At 48.2% G+C, this 14,341-nt stretch overlaps 1 protein-coding gene across 6 annotated transcripts in view; it reads right to left on the reverse strand.

Moving 5' to 3' along the window:
* ZFYVE27 (zinc finger FYVE-type containing 27) overlaps nt 1-14,092 on the reverse strand; it is a 91,204-nt gene extending 77,112 nt beyond the window's left edge. For 2 of the 6 annotated variants that reach the window (XM_059169260.1, XM_059169261.1), the window contains exons 1-9: nt 13,884-14,092; nt 12,455-12,652; nt 8,140-8,210; nt 6,543-6,729; nt 3,417-3,512; nt 2,963-3,075; nt 2,086-2,225; nt 1,448-1,519; nt 55-75 (exon numbers count right to left, since the gene is read on the reverse strand). In XM_059169260.1, coding sequence (XP_059025243.1) covers nt 55-75; nt 1,448-1,519; nt 2,086-2,225; nt 2,963-3,075; nt 3,417-3,512; nt 6,543-6,729; nt 8,140-8,210; nt 12,455-12,651 — 897 coding nt within the window. In that variant the 5' untranslated portion in view covers nt 12,652; nt 13,884-14,092. The remainder of the gene's footprint in view (nt 1-54; nt 76-1,447; nt 1,520-2,085; nt 2,226-2,962; nt 3,076-3,416; nt 3,513-6,542; nt 6,730-8,139; nt 8,211-12,454; nt 12,653-13,883) is intronic. The other 4 variants (XM_059169263.1, XM_059169264.1, XM_059169262.1 and 1 more) reach the window with 4 other exon arrangements.
* Nucleotides 14,093-14,341: the final 249 nt, after the last annotated feature.

Below are 14,341 nucleotides of genomic sequence, written 5' to 3' on the forward strand. Positions count from 1 at the left end.
CGGTCAGCCTCCCCCTGCCCAGTCCCTGCCCGCCTCACCAAGGCTCCTACTTACCAGCACCACCAAGTGAGTCTCCTGCCTCCCAAGGTGTGCGGGAGAAGGAGAGAAAACAGAGATAGACAGCAGGAAGGACGCCACCAGGAGGGGTCCCACAGGCCGAGAGAAATACAGAAGCGCCCCTGAGTTCTGTCTGAGCACACCACAGAGGATGACGTCCACAGAGGCCCCCGGGGGAGGAGCCCAGCATCGCATCAGCTTGAGAAAAGCTGGGTACTATGGTTTCTCAAACTGGGTGAGATAATTCACTAAAAGTAGCTCATGATTTCAATAGAACAAAAAATATCCCTTAAAATGTATTTTCAGAAAACTTTTGCTCCATTTAAGTTTTACATATTTTGCAGACATAAGTGTGAACTAGGCCAAGATGTAAAATGTGTTCGCTACTGTGGGTCAGGAACAAAAGAGCCCGAAGACCCTGGCTGTCCTCACTCCCTCCACCACCACCCCGAGATGCACAGTCTACAGTGGCATACTCAAGTCTGGGAGAAATCATTAAGCAGCTGAAAATGTAAATGCGGATGTGGGTGAGGCTGAGGTGAGAGGGAAGTGGGATAGGGTAAATCACAGGCCCGGGGCAATGCACAAGACCCCTTTTCTCAATACTGCAATTTCCCCCTTTACAGAGAGATAGGGAAATGACGTCCTGCTCTATGGAAATGCAACAGCACAGCTGTGACAACAGCCACCACATAAGCACTCAGTGACCGGGGACAAGGAGGGTGGGGGCAGGGGCTTTTCTAAAGGGGACAGTCACTCCTCAGCCACACTGACCACTGCACACTCGGGACTACCAGAGCTGCTGACTGTTCAGAGAAACTGAAAATCCAGACTCATCACTGAAATCTATCCATTTGTAAATATTTTTAAATCTTGGATGCCAAATAAAATGCTTCTACAAACTATCAGTTTGAGTCACTGTCTTAAAATCAGGAAGATTCTGACCTAGCCCTTGGCCTGCAACCACTTTCTCCAGCTTCCCCCCCTCTACCCGCCAAAAAGACATCTTTCGAATCTCATTCTGCATAAGAGCAGTGAGAGACCTGGGCCAGTGCCCTCCCCAAGTCTGCCTTCCCCACAACCAAGGCACCAAGCCCAGAGTCTCCAGCTTAGCTGGTAAATGATCCAGCCCCCGATACAGGGCACTTCCCAGAGGCTTCCAGAGCCATCCTTGCCCTAAGCACGCATGACAGAGGAGTAGATCAGTCAGAGAATGGAAGGAAGCTCAGAGGTACCCTTTCATCCAGCGAGCTCTAGCTCACAAGTTCTGGCTTCTCATCTGGATAAAGAGAACTGAAAAACCTGGATTTGGGATGTGAGAAGCCACCCAGCTCCAGACCAGCTGGCTTCCCGCCTGATCAGTAGAGGGTGGTAGGGAAGGGCCACCCACCTCAATCGCATCTTTGAACTCCTCATCGGGCTCAGCCTCCTCAGCCTCCTCCACACTGCCGGGCGTGAGGTCCTGGGAAGAGAGACTATTACAGAAGGAGAGGGGAGCCCTGCCCCCAAGGCAGAGGCCACCAGCTTCCTGGAGCCAACTTCCAGGTTCCCTAAAACATCCATTCCTGCCCCAGGGGAAATGGCACACATTCGAGAAAGAAGTCATAAGAAGGAGGGCCCTCTCTGACCTAGAGGGACAGCGACTTGGGCCCCACGGTGGCTGCACAGCTCAGGTGCTAGAACCACAGGGCCTGGTCTGAGTCCTGCCTCCCCCCCAATACTGGCACAAGCACTCTGGGCCTCAGCCTTGTCCCATGCAGCAGCAAACCCTCTCATTCTCGGAAGCAACCTACACCTCACCCAGTAGTACCTCTAAAGTCCTTACATCAGCAGAGTAAGCATTCAACAAAGCAAGCAGTAGCTGTTATCATTACGCTTATCATTATTAAACATTTCTGAGAAAAGGAGGCCAGGGAAGCAGCAGGAACTGTGAAGAGGCCAGGAGCTCCGGGGCATGAACAAGCTGGGAACCAGAAGGCCCCATCCGCTGCCTGCAGAAGGCTCTACCCTCTGGTGGGGGGCGCTCACCTCTGTGGGCGTGGGTGCAGGTGTGCAGTCCCGCACAGCACACTTTTCCCCAGCCTCCAGCAGTGCCGGGCTCTCAAAGACGCTGTCTTTCTGCTTGGGGTTCAGCCGCTGCTGCAGACGTGCCCTGTACTCAGACACCACTGTCCAGGGCAAGAACAGAGTGGGGGCATAAACAGGATGGAATGAGTGGTGCTCTGGGGATTCCCCCCTTCTACAGGTAGCTGGCCTCTTGCACCAGCCTGCTCTCAGCTGCAAGAAAGTCACCCTCCTAACTCTGAACAGATCACCTAACCTGAGCCTCATAAGCAGAACAGGGCTACCCCCAACCACCCCATTTGACGGCTAAAGGGGGATTAAATGCACTGTGTTGGATGAATTACGGCTTCGGTAACTAATCACCCAACTACGGGAAGGCAAACAAACACAGCAATCAACCAAACACGTGTGCAAACCCGGGCTTCTGTGGCTCAGGGCCTCTCCAGACTGCCTCCCCGCTTTAGAAGCTAGACAGCAGACTAGAACTCCGGGATCACTCGAAGTAGCCCCTCCAGGTGGCTGCATCCCAGGATGCGGGTGGCAACACTGGGAAAACATCCCTCCCTCATCTCCCAGAAGCCACCACATTACATAAGTAGGGATTCACCAGTCTTGGGAAGGGAGAGGGACCCCCCACAGTAGCAGCCTCCCCCTGGATGCCCCCTGACATCTCAGATGCAGAGCCCAGGAGCCCTCCCAGAAACTACCCTGGTGTGGTGCTGCCCCCTTGTGGAAGGCACAGCAAACGATGATTAGCTGGAGGGTTGGACAAACCCGGGAGCCTAATCTAGCCCCCAGAGCCTGAGCCTCTGCTGAGCTGTCCAAGCTGTCCGAGGCTTACCTCGGAAGAACTCCACATTCCCCAGAAAGAGCGTGCTGTTTAAAAGGGCAAGGACCCAGCACAGGGGCAGCAGATAAAGCATGCAAACTGTGCCCAGAAGAGCCCCATAGAACCTGCAACGAAAGAGAGGAACCACAGCGTCAGAAACTCCTAAGATCAGAAGGAAATCACTCTGGAACACAGCCACTCGGCAACAGGCACACTTCATAAACATGACATCTGCTAATCAAACGAGTGGGTGAGATTACATGGTGAGTTACATTTCTACTCTCAAAATATTTTTACCACACCTAAAAGGTGACTAAACAAAAGCAGTACATCCCAGCCCACAAGTTCACAGGCAGGCCTACATACAAGAGCCTCAGAGGCTCTCCCCGCCGAACAAGGGGAGCAGGAGCTCCCTGCCCTGGCAAATCCCTGCAGGGCAGCGGTGGGGGGAGTGGCGTCCACTCACTGTGAGGATGCGGTGGGGTTCTCCCAGTGCAGCACACGGTAGGCGGCCTCGCAGGTGCGGCACAGGCGGCTCAGGAAGGCCTCCAGCTGGATCAGGCTGTGGGCACAGGGCACTGCTGTGAGCCAGAGCTCGGAGCCACAGGAGCTAGGACCTCACGGGCATAGCTAGCTAGCCAGGGACAGCTGGTCTCTTCGAACCCAAAGGCGGGGCAGAGAGCTCAGAAGAAACTGCATACGTTTCAGGCCCCCTTTTGGAACCCCTACAGAGATGCAAACAGGACAAATGTTCCTGCTTGGGTCTTTTCCTAGCTGCTGGGGTAGGGCCAGCTGTTTAACTTCCCCAGGCTGAGAGACAATGAGGAGCAGGGAACCCCCCTCACAGACAGACATGCTATAGCTGTAGGATAAATGGCAGGAGAGAGCACTGTGTCTCCACCTGGGCTGTAAGGCAGACTCACCTGGAGAGGTTTTTTTAAATGGATCCACCCCCAGAAGTAATGAATGCATGCTGCACCCAGATCTTGGTTTCTGAAAGGCCCGGTGGAGAAATGGCTCATTCCAGAGTGGGGGCAGCACAAGCGTAAGATGACTCTGAATATTATATGCGCTCAGAAATGATGGGTGGCTCCGGCGGTTGAGCACCCAGCTCTTGATTTGGGCTCAGGTCATGATCTCAGAATTATGGGACCAAGCCCCGCATCAAGCTCCGTGCTCAGTAGGACATCTGCTTAAGATTTTCTCTCTCTGGGCTGCCTGGGTGGCTCAGTGGGTTAAGCCTCTGCCTTCAGCTCAGGCTATGATCTCAGGGTCCTGGGATCTCAGGGTCCTGCATTGGGCTCTCAGCAGGGAGCCTGCTTCCCTCTCTCTGCCTGCCTCTCTGGCTACTTGTGATCTCTGTCTGTGAAATAAACAAATAAAATCTTAAAAAAAAAAAGATTCTCTCTCTCCCTCTGCCCCTCCACTCCCACCTTCCCACCCCCATGCGCATGTGCTCCCACACTCTCTAATAAATAAATAAATCTTTAAAAAAAAAAAAAGGATGGGACATATCAAAAGAACACAGAAGCCAGTTCAAAAGAGCTCCTAGGTCAAACCTAAGACAATCTGAGATCAAAATAATGACAATAATGGATTACAACCTATTAAATAAAATTAAGAATCTCAAGTTAATACTGATAAGACGGAAGAGCTCTTTCTTAGAGTAGATGCTGGCTAACAACGCCAATTAGAAAATCACCTTCGCAACTATCACAGTAATAAAGTGTTAAAGACAAGACCCAACAATGGCCATTTTACAACAGAGAAACCTTAACCAAACAACCAAATTCAGCATCTCCCTTAATGGGACAGACTGACATCATACGCCTCCTGATACAATACACTGACAACACACTGCTTGTCATATTCCTGCAAAAAGGCAAAACCTCCACCTAATCATAAGGAGCCAAATAACCCCAAACTGAGGGAAATTCTACACAATAATAAGCTCATCCTATCTAAAAGTGTCAAGGTCATGAGAAACAAAGATTAAGGAAACTATTCCAGGTTACAGAAGACTAAGAAGACATAAAAACTAAATGTAATGTAGGACTTGGGACTGGATTCTGGATGAAGGGAAATGTATATAAAAAACCTTATTAATACCATAGGTAAAATCTGATTATTAGGGCGCCTGGGTGGCTCAGTGGGTTAAGCCGCTGCCTTCGGCTCAGGTCATGATCTCAGGGTCCTGGGATCGAGTCCCACATCGGGCTCTCTGCTCGGCAGGGAGCCTGTTTCCTCCTCCTCTCTCTCTGCCTGCCTTTCTACCTACTTGTGATCTCTCTCTGTCAAATAAATAAATAAAATCTTTAAAAAAAAAAAATCTCCTTTAAAAAAAAAAAAAAAAAATCTGATTATTAACTACCTATTAGATAATTGCAAGAATGCTGATGTTAGCCATGTAAAATTTCCTGATTTTAATTATACAATTATAAATACATAAGAGAAAGTCTTGTCCTTAGGAGAGAAGTATTTGGAGTAAATAGGCATGATGTCTGCACTTACTTTCAATGGTTCAGAAGGAAAAAAAGTAACATGCAAGAGAAAAGCAACAGAGGAAGCCAATGTGGCAAATGTAATCACTGTTCTAGCTGGGCACAGGGCGTCTGGGAGTATTATTCTTGCAACTCTTACTTGAGTTTAAAGTCATTTATTTGGGTGCCTGTGGCTCAGTGGGTTAGGCCGCTGCCTTCGGCTCAAGTCATGATCTCAGGGTCCTGGGATCGAGTCCCGCATCCGGCTCTCTGCTCAGCAGGGAGCCTGCTTCCTCCTCTCTCTCTCTCTCTGCCTGCCTCTCTGCCTACTTGTGATCTCTGTCAAGTAAATAAATAAAATCTTTTAAAAAATAAATAAATAAAGTCATTTATTAAAAAAAAAAAAAAAAGAGTGGGGGGGTATTAAAAACCACAGAGACCCAGACCCCACTCCAGAAAATGGACTCAGACAAGGTCAGGCCCAGGCCTCCGTTTTGTTTTTAACTTTTTTTTTGAAGCTTTGCAGTTGCTATGGTTAATGTTATTCAATGGTCTTAACGTGGTTCTTCAGAAGTACCAGCTCTGTCACATTTAGGAAGCTTCCTGATAGTGTAGTAACGATGACTAACCCTTATTGGAAACTTCCTGGGTACTGGACACTCACTCATTCAGTCTTCACAACCACCTATGAGGCAAGCCTACTATTATGCCATTTAACAGGTGAGGAACCCGAGGCGCAGAGATGCCACAGGTTGCCACACAGCCGGTAAATGGAGGGCTGGAATTTGAACCCTGGCCGTGGCTCATGCATGCATGCATATGCTCCGTTAAGACCCAGAACTGTCTCTCTAGTGGAAAGAACACAGGTTGTTGTGAAATCAGCTAGATCTGGATTCTCATCCCAGCTTGGTCCCCTTTTCGCCATGCAAGCCTTTTTCTTCATCCATAAATGGAGGATACTAACAGTAGCTACCTCCCAGAGCTGTTCAAAAGATGAGAGGAAAGAACCCGACAGAGGAGAGGAAAGACCGCCTCATACAATGCAAGCACTCAGTGTGGTGGCCGCTGCCACTGTGACCACCTCCCACCACCCCGGCCCCTTCCATACTCACAAGCTCTTCACCTCAGCCACAGCCTCGGGGCGAGACAGGCGAACTTTCTGGAGGTCCTCCTGCCTCACGCTGTGATACTTCCTCCGCATCAACTCTGACTCAGGCAGCTGTGCCCGGCAAACCTCCTGAAGGTAGCCCAGAAGGGCGGGCACTGAAATCATTAGGGCACCCACGGAGTACCATGCACCTACGGATCAATAACACTGCAGGTAAATGAGGAGCAAGGACCGGGGGCCTCTGTCCACCTCCAGGGCTCTGTCCAAGAGACCTTCCCTGATCACCTCAGGTGAAAGAGTGTCTCCCCTGCTCACTCTCCAAGCCTTTAACTCAGCTTTATTTTCCCTCACAAAATTTTTCACAACATGACTGATTGATTATAGACATAGTTGCTTTCTCCTCCATAAAAAGGATCTTGAAGGCTGGGACTCCATCCAGTTTGGTCACTACGATAGCCCCAGACTCATTTTCTTTTTGTTTTTTAACATTAACAAATCTATGCGAGCACACAGTAGGGGGCTCCTGCCTGGAGTCTGGCCGTTAACAGATCCCTGTGACTGACATTCTGACCTTTTAGACCACGGGGCAGATTGGAAGCCTTTCATTTGGCTTTTAGAATACCACAGACACACCACTGTGGACTGAGAAATGGGGAGGTTGAGAGAAAATCCAAAGAAAGACCTTCTTCCATGTAGCATGGTACCCCCAAAGCAAGCTAACAGAGCACTGGGCACACAGTAAATGCTAGTTAAGTATTTGTCATTGGACAAACAGATAATGGAGGTCTTATGTAAAAACTGGGTTTTCAACCCACTGAATCCACATCTCCCTAGGAAACAAAGGAGACACTTGAGAAATGCAAGTTTGACAGAAGAATGAATACATGAATAAAGGACCCAGTTCCTCACATCTCCCCCCAGGGGTTTAGCTTTTTATGCAGCCACTTGTCAGTTCAAAAAGGAAAAGGCCTGGGTCCTGGTATATCTTGTCACAAACAGTCCCCAGGAGACATCACTACCCAAGATCTCTAGAGCCACCCACCTGTCCACACATCTACCTCAAAGCCTTCATGCCACAGACCCCTCAGAGCTGGTGACTGCTCAGCAGCCCCCTCCAGGCTCACCAGCTGAGCCAGAGGAAATCAATGGATGTGGCAAAAATCTCTTAACCTCCCTGACACCTTCACCACATGTCATGCCCTCACTGACCCTGGAATCAGCTTAGAAATAAAAATGGAAAAAGGTTAAAACACCAGCATTCAGTCAAGAAGGAAACAATAATAATAGCTACAATACACCAGGTCCTTACTGTGTCAGGCGCTGTGCTAAGTGTAATATACAGGCTACCTCGTTCCTCACAACTACTCTCTGAGGAGAGCACTATTATTATCCTCCCTTTAGAGATGAGGAAAATTAGGCCTTGACAAACAGATTAAAGAACAATCCAGCCAGGATTCTAGCCCAGAGTGTGTCGCTCCAGAGCCGGTTTTCTGACATCAAGCAGACAGGGAAGGAGGCCAACTCCATGGCAAGACAAGGCGCCACTTCTTGGAATTCCTTCCCACATTCATTCACAAAAATCCCCTGGAATCAGTTCTTACCCTCATTCAAAGTGAGGAACAAGACATTGAGGCCCAGACAGGTCAGCAAGGAACACAAAGGCGTCTGCCACCTACAACACAAGAAAGTCCTGGTCACTAAAGATGGCCACTCCTCCAATTTGGGCGTGAGAGGGTGGGAGGAGGAGATGGCCATCAGGGGTGGGTCATCAAGAGGAGGGAGCCTGGAGCTCTGAGTGTCAAAGAAAAATGAGAAGTGTCCACTTACGTGGATAGGGAACTGGGAGAGGAGTTAAGGTCACCCATTAGGCCCCAGGACAAGAAAAGATATCCTCTCAGGACTAGAATACCTAGGGAACTTTCTCCCAGAAGGAGAAAAATTTATAAAATAAATTTTAAGAAACCCAGTTAATACTGTTTAACTATGTTTTGTAATGTTCTGGTCTCTTTAAGAGGTGACAATGATGAACTTTCTTCTTGAAAATGTTCATTTATTCTTTGTACAACTTCACAGGAACATATATATATTCGCTGTGCAAGATTCATCTAATACAGAAATCAAAAGAACAGAATGTGAAGGATTTATGTGACCGCGTTTGTGACTTCACTTATTTCTGAAATTTTGAGATCTTAACATGGCAATCCAAAAGGAGAAAAGATAATGAAGATTTTGTTGTAATAGATCAAAAAAGAAATTGAAACCGGGGTATAGCATTCTTTCAGCAGACATGCCCTAAGTGAACTGGAACATCTGGAAGCACATGCAGAACCAGCACCCCCCACCACCACCACCAAACAGCAGTGCAAAAGCCCTCAAAGAGGAAAGGAAGAAGACCAGAGACTTGAGTTGCTGAGGACAAGCAAATTCTGCTGGCTTCATCCCTGACAAAGGACATTTAATAGGGGGAAAGGAGCAAAGATGTAACAATGAAAGCATGGATGACTAAATTCTAAACAGCAGTGTAGCCGCGCCTGGGTGGCTCAGTTGTCAAGCGTCTGCCTTCAGCTCAGGTCACAGTCCCAGGGTCCTGGGATCGAGCCCCACATCGGGCTCCCTCCTCAGAAGTAAGCCTGCTTCTCCCTCTCCCAATCCCCCTGCTTGTGTTCCCTCTCTCACTGTCAAATAAATAAAATCTTAAAAAAAAAAAAAAACAAAAAAAAACAGCAGTGTAGCATTTATAAGGTCAACCAACTGAGGGAGAGTCAAAGAGAAATAAACAGGTTTGTTGCTGGCAAGCAATGTATTCAGAACTTCAATGTAATTTCTTTTGCTGTGATTGAGGTATTTCGGTTGCTAAATGAGGTTCACTGATTTACGTGCTTCTATTTTTTTGTGGGGGAAGGAGGGCATGGAAGAGCAGAGGGAGAGGGAAAGGGAGAATCTCAAGCAGACACCCCTCTGAGCATGGACTGAGCCAACACGGGGCTTGATCTCACAACCCTGAGATCATGACCTGAGCCAAAATCAAGAGTCAGACACGTAACCAGCTGAGCCATCTAGGTGCCCCTTTTATTTTTTCATAGAAGTTATTAGTAAGGGAATGAAATGACCTCTGTCTGCCTTCCTCTGGAAACCCAGCATCCCCCACTATGCCACCCTAATTAGGCCTCAGAACCAACTAGTGGCAGCTATAAGCGTAAGAGCAAATTAAAAATCTGGTCTAAAGCCAACTCCATTTCAGAAATAAAAACATCATACAGCCACTCAAGTCACTTACACTATAAAGCCTCTCCCATTCTTTCTCATGTCTTTACTGACACTTTGGTCACAGAGATCCACCTACTAGAGTAGCTGATCCCAGAACTGAGGAGTCTGTTAAAAATCTACTGCAGCTCTAGGCTTCACACTATCAGACAAAGCTCAAGATTAGGTCCCTCTTGAAAGTCAAATCCTCTTTACTAAGAAAAGAGCAATCAAAAGCACAAACTAATCTGACAGCCATTTTCACAGACCAGTGCTCTGTCTCCCAGTGGCACAGAACCACAAACTCCTGGGGGCTCTTTAGGCCAAATGCCGTTCCCCCTCCATCCAGCTTTAATGAATCACACCACACCCTCAGATTTCTAATTTCATAAAACGGAAAAACCCGAACATACGAGTACCAAGAAGCACTAAGAGACCAGTGTTAGAAAGGTGAAGGGGCAGGCTGTATTTAACTTCTGTGCTTTGCCACAAAAGAGTAAAATACACATACATGCACATACACCTGCGTGTGTGCACAGCAGAAAACCCCAGGGCCCATCCCCTCCACTAAGGAAAACTAAAATTCATTTCAGCTATATGGTCATGGTGGGATTATAAATCAAGCCTCTCATACCATCATGTCCCCTATTCCTTGCACCAAGGAGACAGTGAACTAATGGTAGAGAATATTGCTATGAAATATAAACTAGCTCACCTCTAGCCTAAAGCCATAAATAAAAGGGATTCTGGGGGCGCCTGGGTGGCTCAGTGGGTTAAAGCGTCTGCCTTCGGCCCAGGTCATGATCCCAGGGTGCTGGGATCGAGCCCTGAATTGGGCTCTCTGCTCAGCAGGGAGCCTGCTTCCTCCTCTCTCTCTGCCTGCCTCTGCCAACTTGTGATCACTATCTGTCAAATAAATAAATAAATAAAATCTTTTTTAAAAAATAAAAATAAAATAAAATAAAAGGGGTTCTGAAGGGAACAAGAAAAATGTAAGGCCTTGTTCAGAGAGTTAAAAAATAAACCTCCCACTATTTCCAGACTGAGGTAAGAATGATATTCAATAGTACTCTTAGAGGTTAACCCCACTCCACTCACCCTATCTCTTACCTCTCTCAGAAGACTGGAGAGCTTGATGAAAACTAGAAGCTTCTCCCTTAGAAATAAACATGTGTGCACGTACCAAGTTTTACATGTAGTTTCAGGAGGTTGTGAGCCCTAAATTAGCCCCACTCACAGGTTCTAAGTTATGAAGGATTGCTCTGTAGGACAACCAGGATTTACGTGGCTCCCTATATTAGGAACACATGACTTTTGTGGGGGAGGGAGTTTCACTTGAATATGATCCAACCTTTAAATCTAACTTCTAATTTGCACCATGAGGAAGCTACCAGCAAATCAAAGTAGGAAATTCTTCAGGACCGTCAGCTCCGTCTCCAGCAAGTCAGTATCATGAAAAGGAAACCATTTTAGATTGAAAAAGAACTTAAGGGACATAACAACCACATAGACTGCGACCCTGGACTGGAATCTGATTTGGCCAAAACGTGACATTCTTGGGACAACTGAGAAAATCAGAACTGGGTATAAGATGCTATCAAGAAATTACTGTTGGGCGCCTGGGTGGCTCAGTGGGTTAAGCCACTGCCTTCGGCTCAGGTCATGATCTCAGAGTCCTGGGATCGAGTCCCGCATCCGGCTCTCTGCTCAGCAGGGAGCCTGCTTCCTCCTCTCTCTCTCTCTGCCTGCCTCTCTGCCTACTTGTGATCTCTCTCTTTGTAAATAAATAAATAAAATCTTAAAAAAAAAAAAAAGAAAAAGAAATTACTGTTAACTTTATTAGGTGTGATATTGCTTTTTCTCATTAAAAAAAGTCCTTATTTTTTAGAAATAAACTGAAGTATTTAGGGAGTAGAATAGCATGTATCTGTAATTAAAATTGTTTAAGATAAGAAATAGAGTGAGCTGAAAAGAGAAAAGGAATCATAGAGGATGAAAATCAAAGCAAAATAAGAACAAAAAATTTGGAGCTCCACAATCCTAAATTAGCAAAAGGGGTACCTGCTTATTCACAGGTATTTGTATTTAGTATGTTCAAAATTACAAACTAATTTTAATATTAATTATGCTAGTACTGAGAGAGAAGGAGAAAAAAAAAGGGCTCCTTTAAGATTTAGAAGGCCTAGGGCACCTGGGTGGTTCAGTGGGTTAAAGCCTCTGCCTTCTGCTCAGGTCATGATCCCGGGGTCCTGGGATCGAGCCCCGCATCAGGCTCTCTGCTCAGCAGGGAGTCTGCTTCCCTTCCTCTCTCTCTGCTTGCCTCTCTGCCTACTTGCGGTCTCTGTCTGTCAAATAAATAATAAATAAAATCTTTTAAAAAAAATAAAAATAAAAAAGATTTAGAAAGCCTGATGTTCGAGGCTAGTTAGCAGTCCTGAGGTATGAGCTTACTGAGCGACATAGCAGAAACTCTGGTGAAAGACCATATGGTTCCCAGGGCCCTGCCTTTCCCGAGGTGGGTCTGGAATCAACCCAGGGAACCAATGGACTTCCCAGAACCACTCCTCTCTAAGGCAGAAAGATAGCCCAGCAACTGCCTAAACGCTCAGCACAACTATGGAGCAGGAAAGCAGAAGGTCTAGATGGTCAGAGCAACTCTGCGAAGTCTGTTACCTGAGCAAGTACCGGACACCGTCACCTGCATCCTTCAGGGGTTCCAGGTAGATCTCCAGCCTCTTGTAGGACAGGACCAAGTTGAAAAGATCAAATGCCGGGGACTTGGTAGGGACAGATGGAGACTCCAGGGGAGCCTCAGGCATCGCGCTGGGGCTCACCTCTGGCCCACTCCCCTCACGCTCTGATGTCTGCATCCTGCAACCATAATAATTCCTGACATTTGCATTGTACCTACCACCCTTCTACTTAAATTAGTACATTTGGTGCCTATAATAAACCTGTGAAGTAGGAAGGGTTACAGGTGAAATACCCATTTCACAGAGAGAAGACATATTCAGCAGAATAAAGTGAATTGCCCAGATATAAAAATCCTGTTCTTTTCCCCAGAGATCCATCAAGAGTCTAAACCATAAAGACGGAGTACTTATGGCTGCTAGGAAGAGGCAGTCTGATGTCTAGAAAGAAAAGATGACCTGGAATATTTTCACCTACTCTTGACCTGCTTAATTCCTACCCACCCTTCAGGTAACTGCTCAAACACTGCTCCCTTGATCTGAGAGGATCTTGGCAACCACCCCAGTCTGGAATGGGAGACCCTCCCCAATGATCCCAATCATGCACTTGCCCTAAAAGCATTTATTTCACTAAAGTAAAATTTTGGCTTTCTTGCCAGCCTGTGCTTCTTAACTTGGAGCTCCACCAGGTCAAAAACTATGTCTTCCATTTACCACTGCTTTTGCACACAGTGGAAGGTTAATTAATGCTCACTGAATGAGTGAACGAATTGTCCATCCTCTAGGACTCCCATGCTTTCTCCTGCCCCACCACATCTTCTAAAGCTTCCTTCTCCTTTCTGTTCCCAACAACTTCCTGGACCATTCCTGCCCATTACCCTCCCTTTTCCCTCGAACCCCACAGGGCAGTCACCTCCTTCCATAAGGCCCCGTTTCCACCTCCCCAACTCCGATGGGGAGACCCCTTACCCTCTTCTTAATTTCAAAGTCCTACCCCAAAACCTAAAAAGAAAAGGAGGGGACGGGGACGGACGGACGGAACCTTGACACACAGCAGCATAAGCCAGTCCCTCGCAGAGGACTGAGACCTGACCGGGACTGGGGGTGGGGATGTGACTAAGGGGCCACTGGGAGCCCAAATACCCGCAGGCCACGCTCGAACTAAAGGATCCAGGGATGGTGCAAGGTAAAAAGCCCTGGAGAGGGTGAAGGTGGTCAGCGCTGGCAAAGGCCAGGACTACCACCACCTCTGCAGCCCACGGAGCCGGCTCGGGCCCTGCGGCCCAGACCGGGAAGGCCACGCCCAAAGTCGCTGGGCCAGCAGGTGGTGGCCCCCGCGACGTCCAGGCGCCCAATTCCGCACAGTCGGCAGAGACCCGGAGATGGGGCGGGAGAGGTGGCACTTCACCTACCCGGTCGCAGGGCTGCTGGGGGAGGGGCGGGGACGGCCAGGGACCACTGGAAAAGCCACTAGGCCCCGAGGCGTTTCCTCAGGCCCGCCCCACCCCTAGGACGCGCCTCTTCCAAGGGCCTCTCCGAAGTAGCAAATCCGATAGCCTCCTCTGCCTCCCCCGCCGCCGCCACCGCTTCCGGGACGCGAATTGCTCTGCGGCGGCGTATCCCTGACGTCATTACGCCCGCCCCGCCTCCTGTTCCAGCGTTTAGCTCCGCCCACTGTAGTACAGGTGAGCGCCCTCTTCAGCAGTGCGCCTGCGCGTCTTTCCTCGCTGACCCCGCCCAGATTCAACTGGGTCCATGAGTGACTGCGATTCGCGAAGGATTGCGGAGCAAGAGGTTTACCACCGTGCATGTCACCGCTTTGGTTCAAATCCAACACATTCGTCTAAGCAGGGGTCGAATGTCTGTACCC

Source organism: Mustela lutreola, chromosome 4 (genome assembly GCF_030435805.1).
Source record: "Mustela lutreola isolate mMusLut2 chromosome 4, mMusLut2.pri, whole genome shotgun sequence".
NCBI lineage: Eukaryota > Metazoa > Chordata > Mammalia > Carnivora > Mustelidae > Mustela > Mustela lutreola.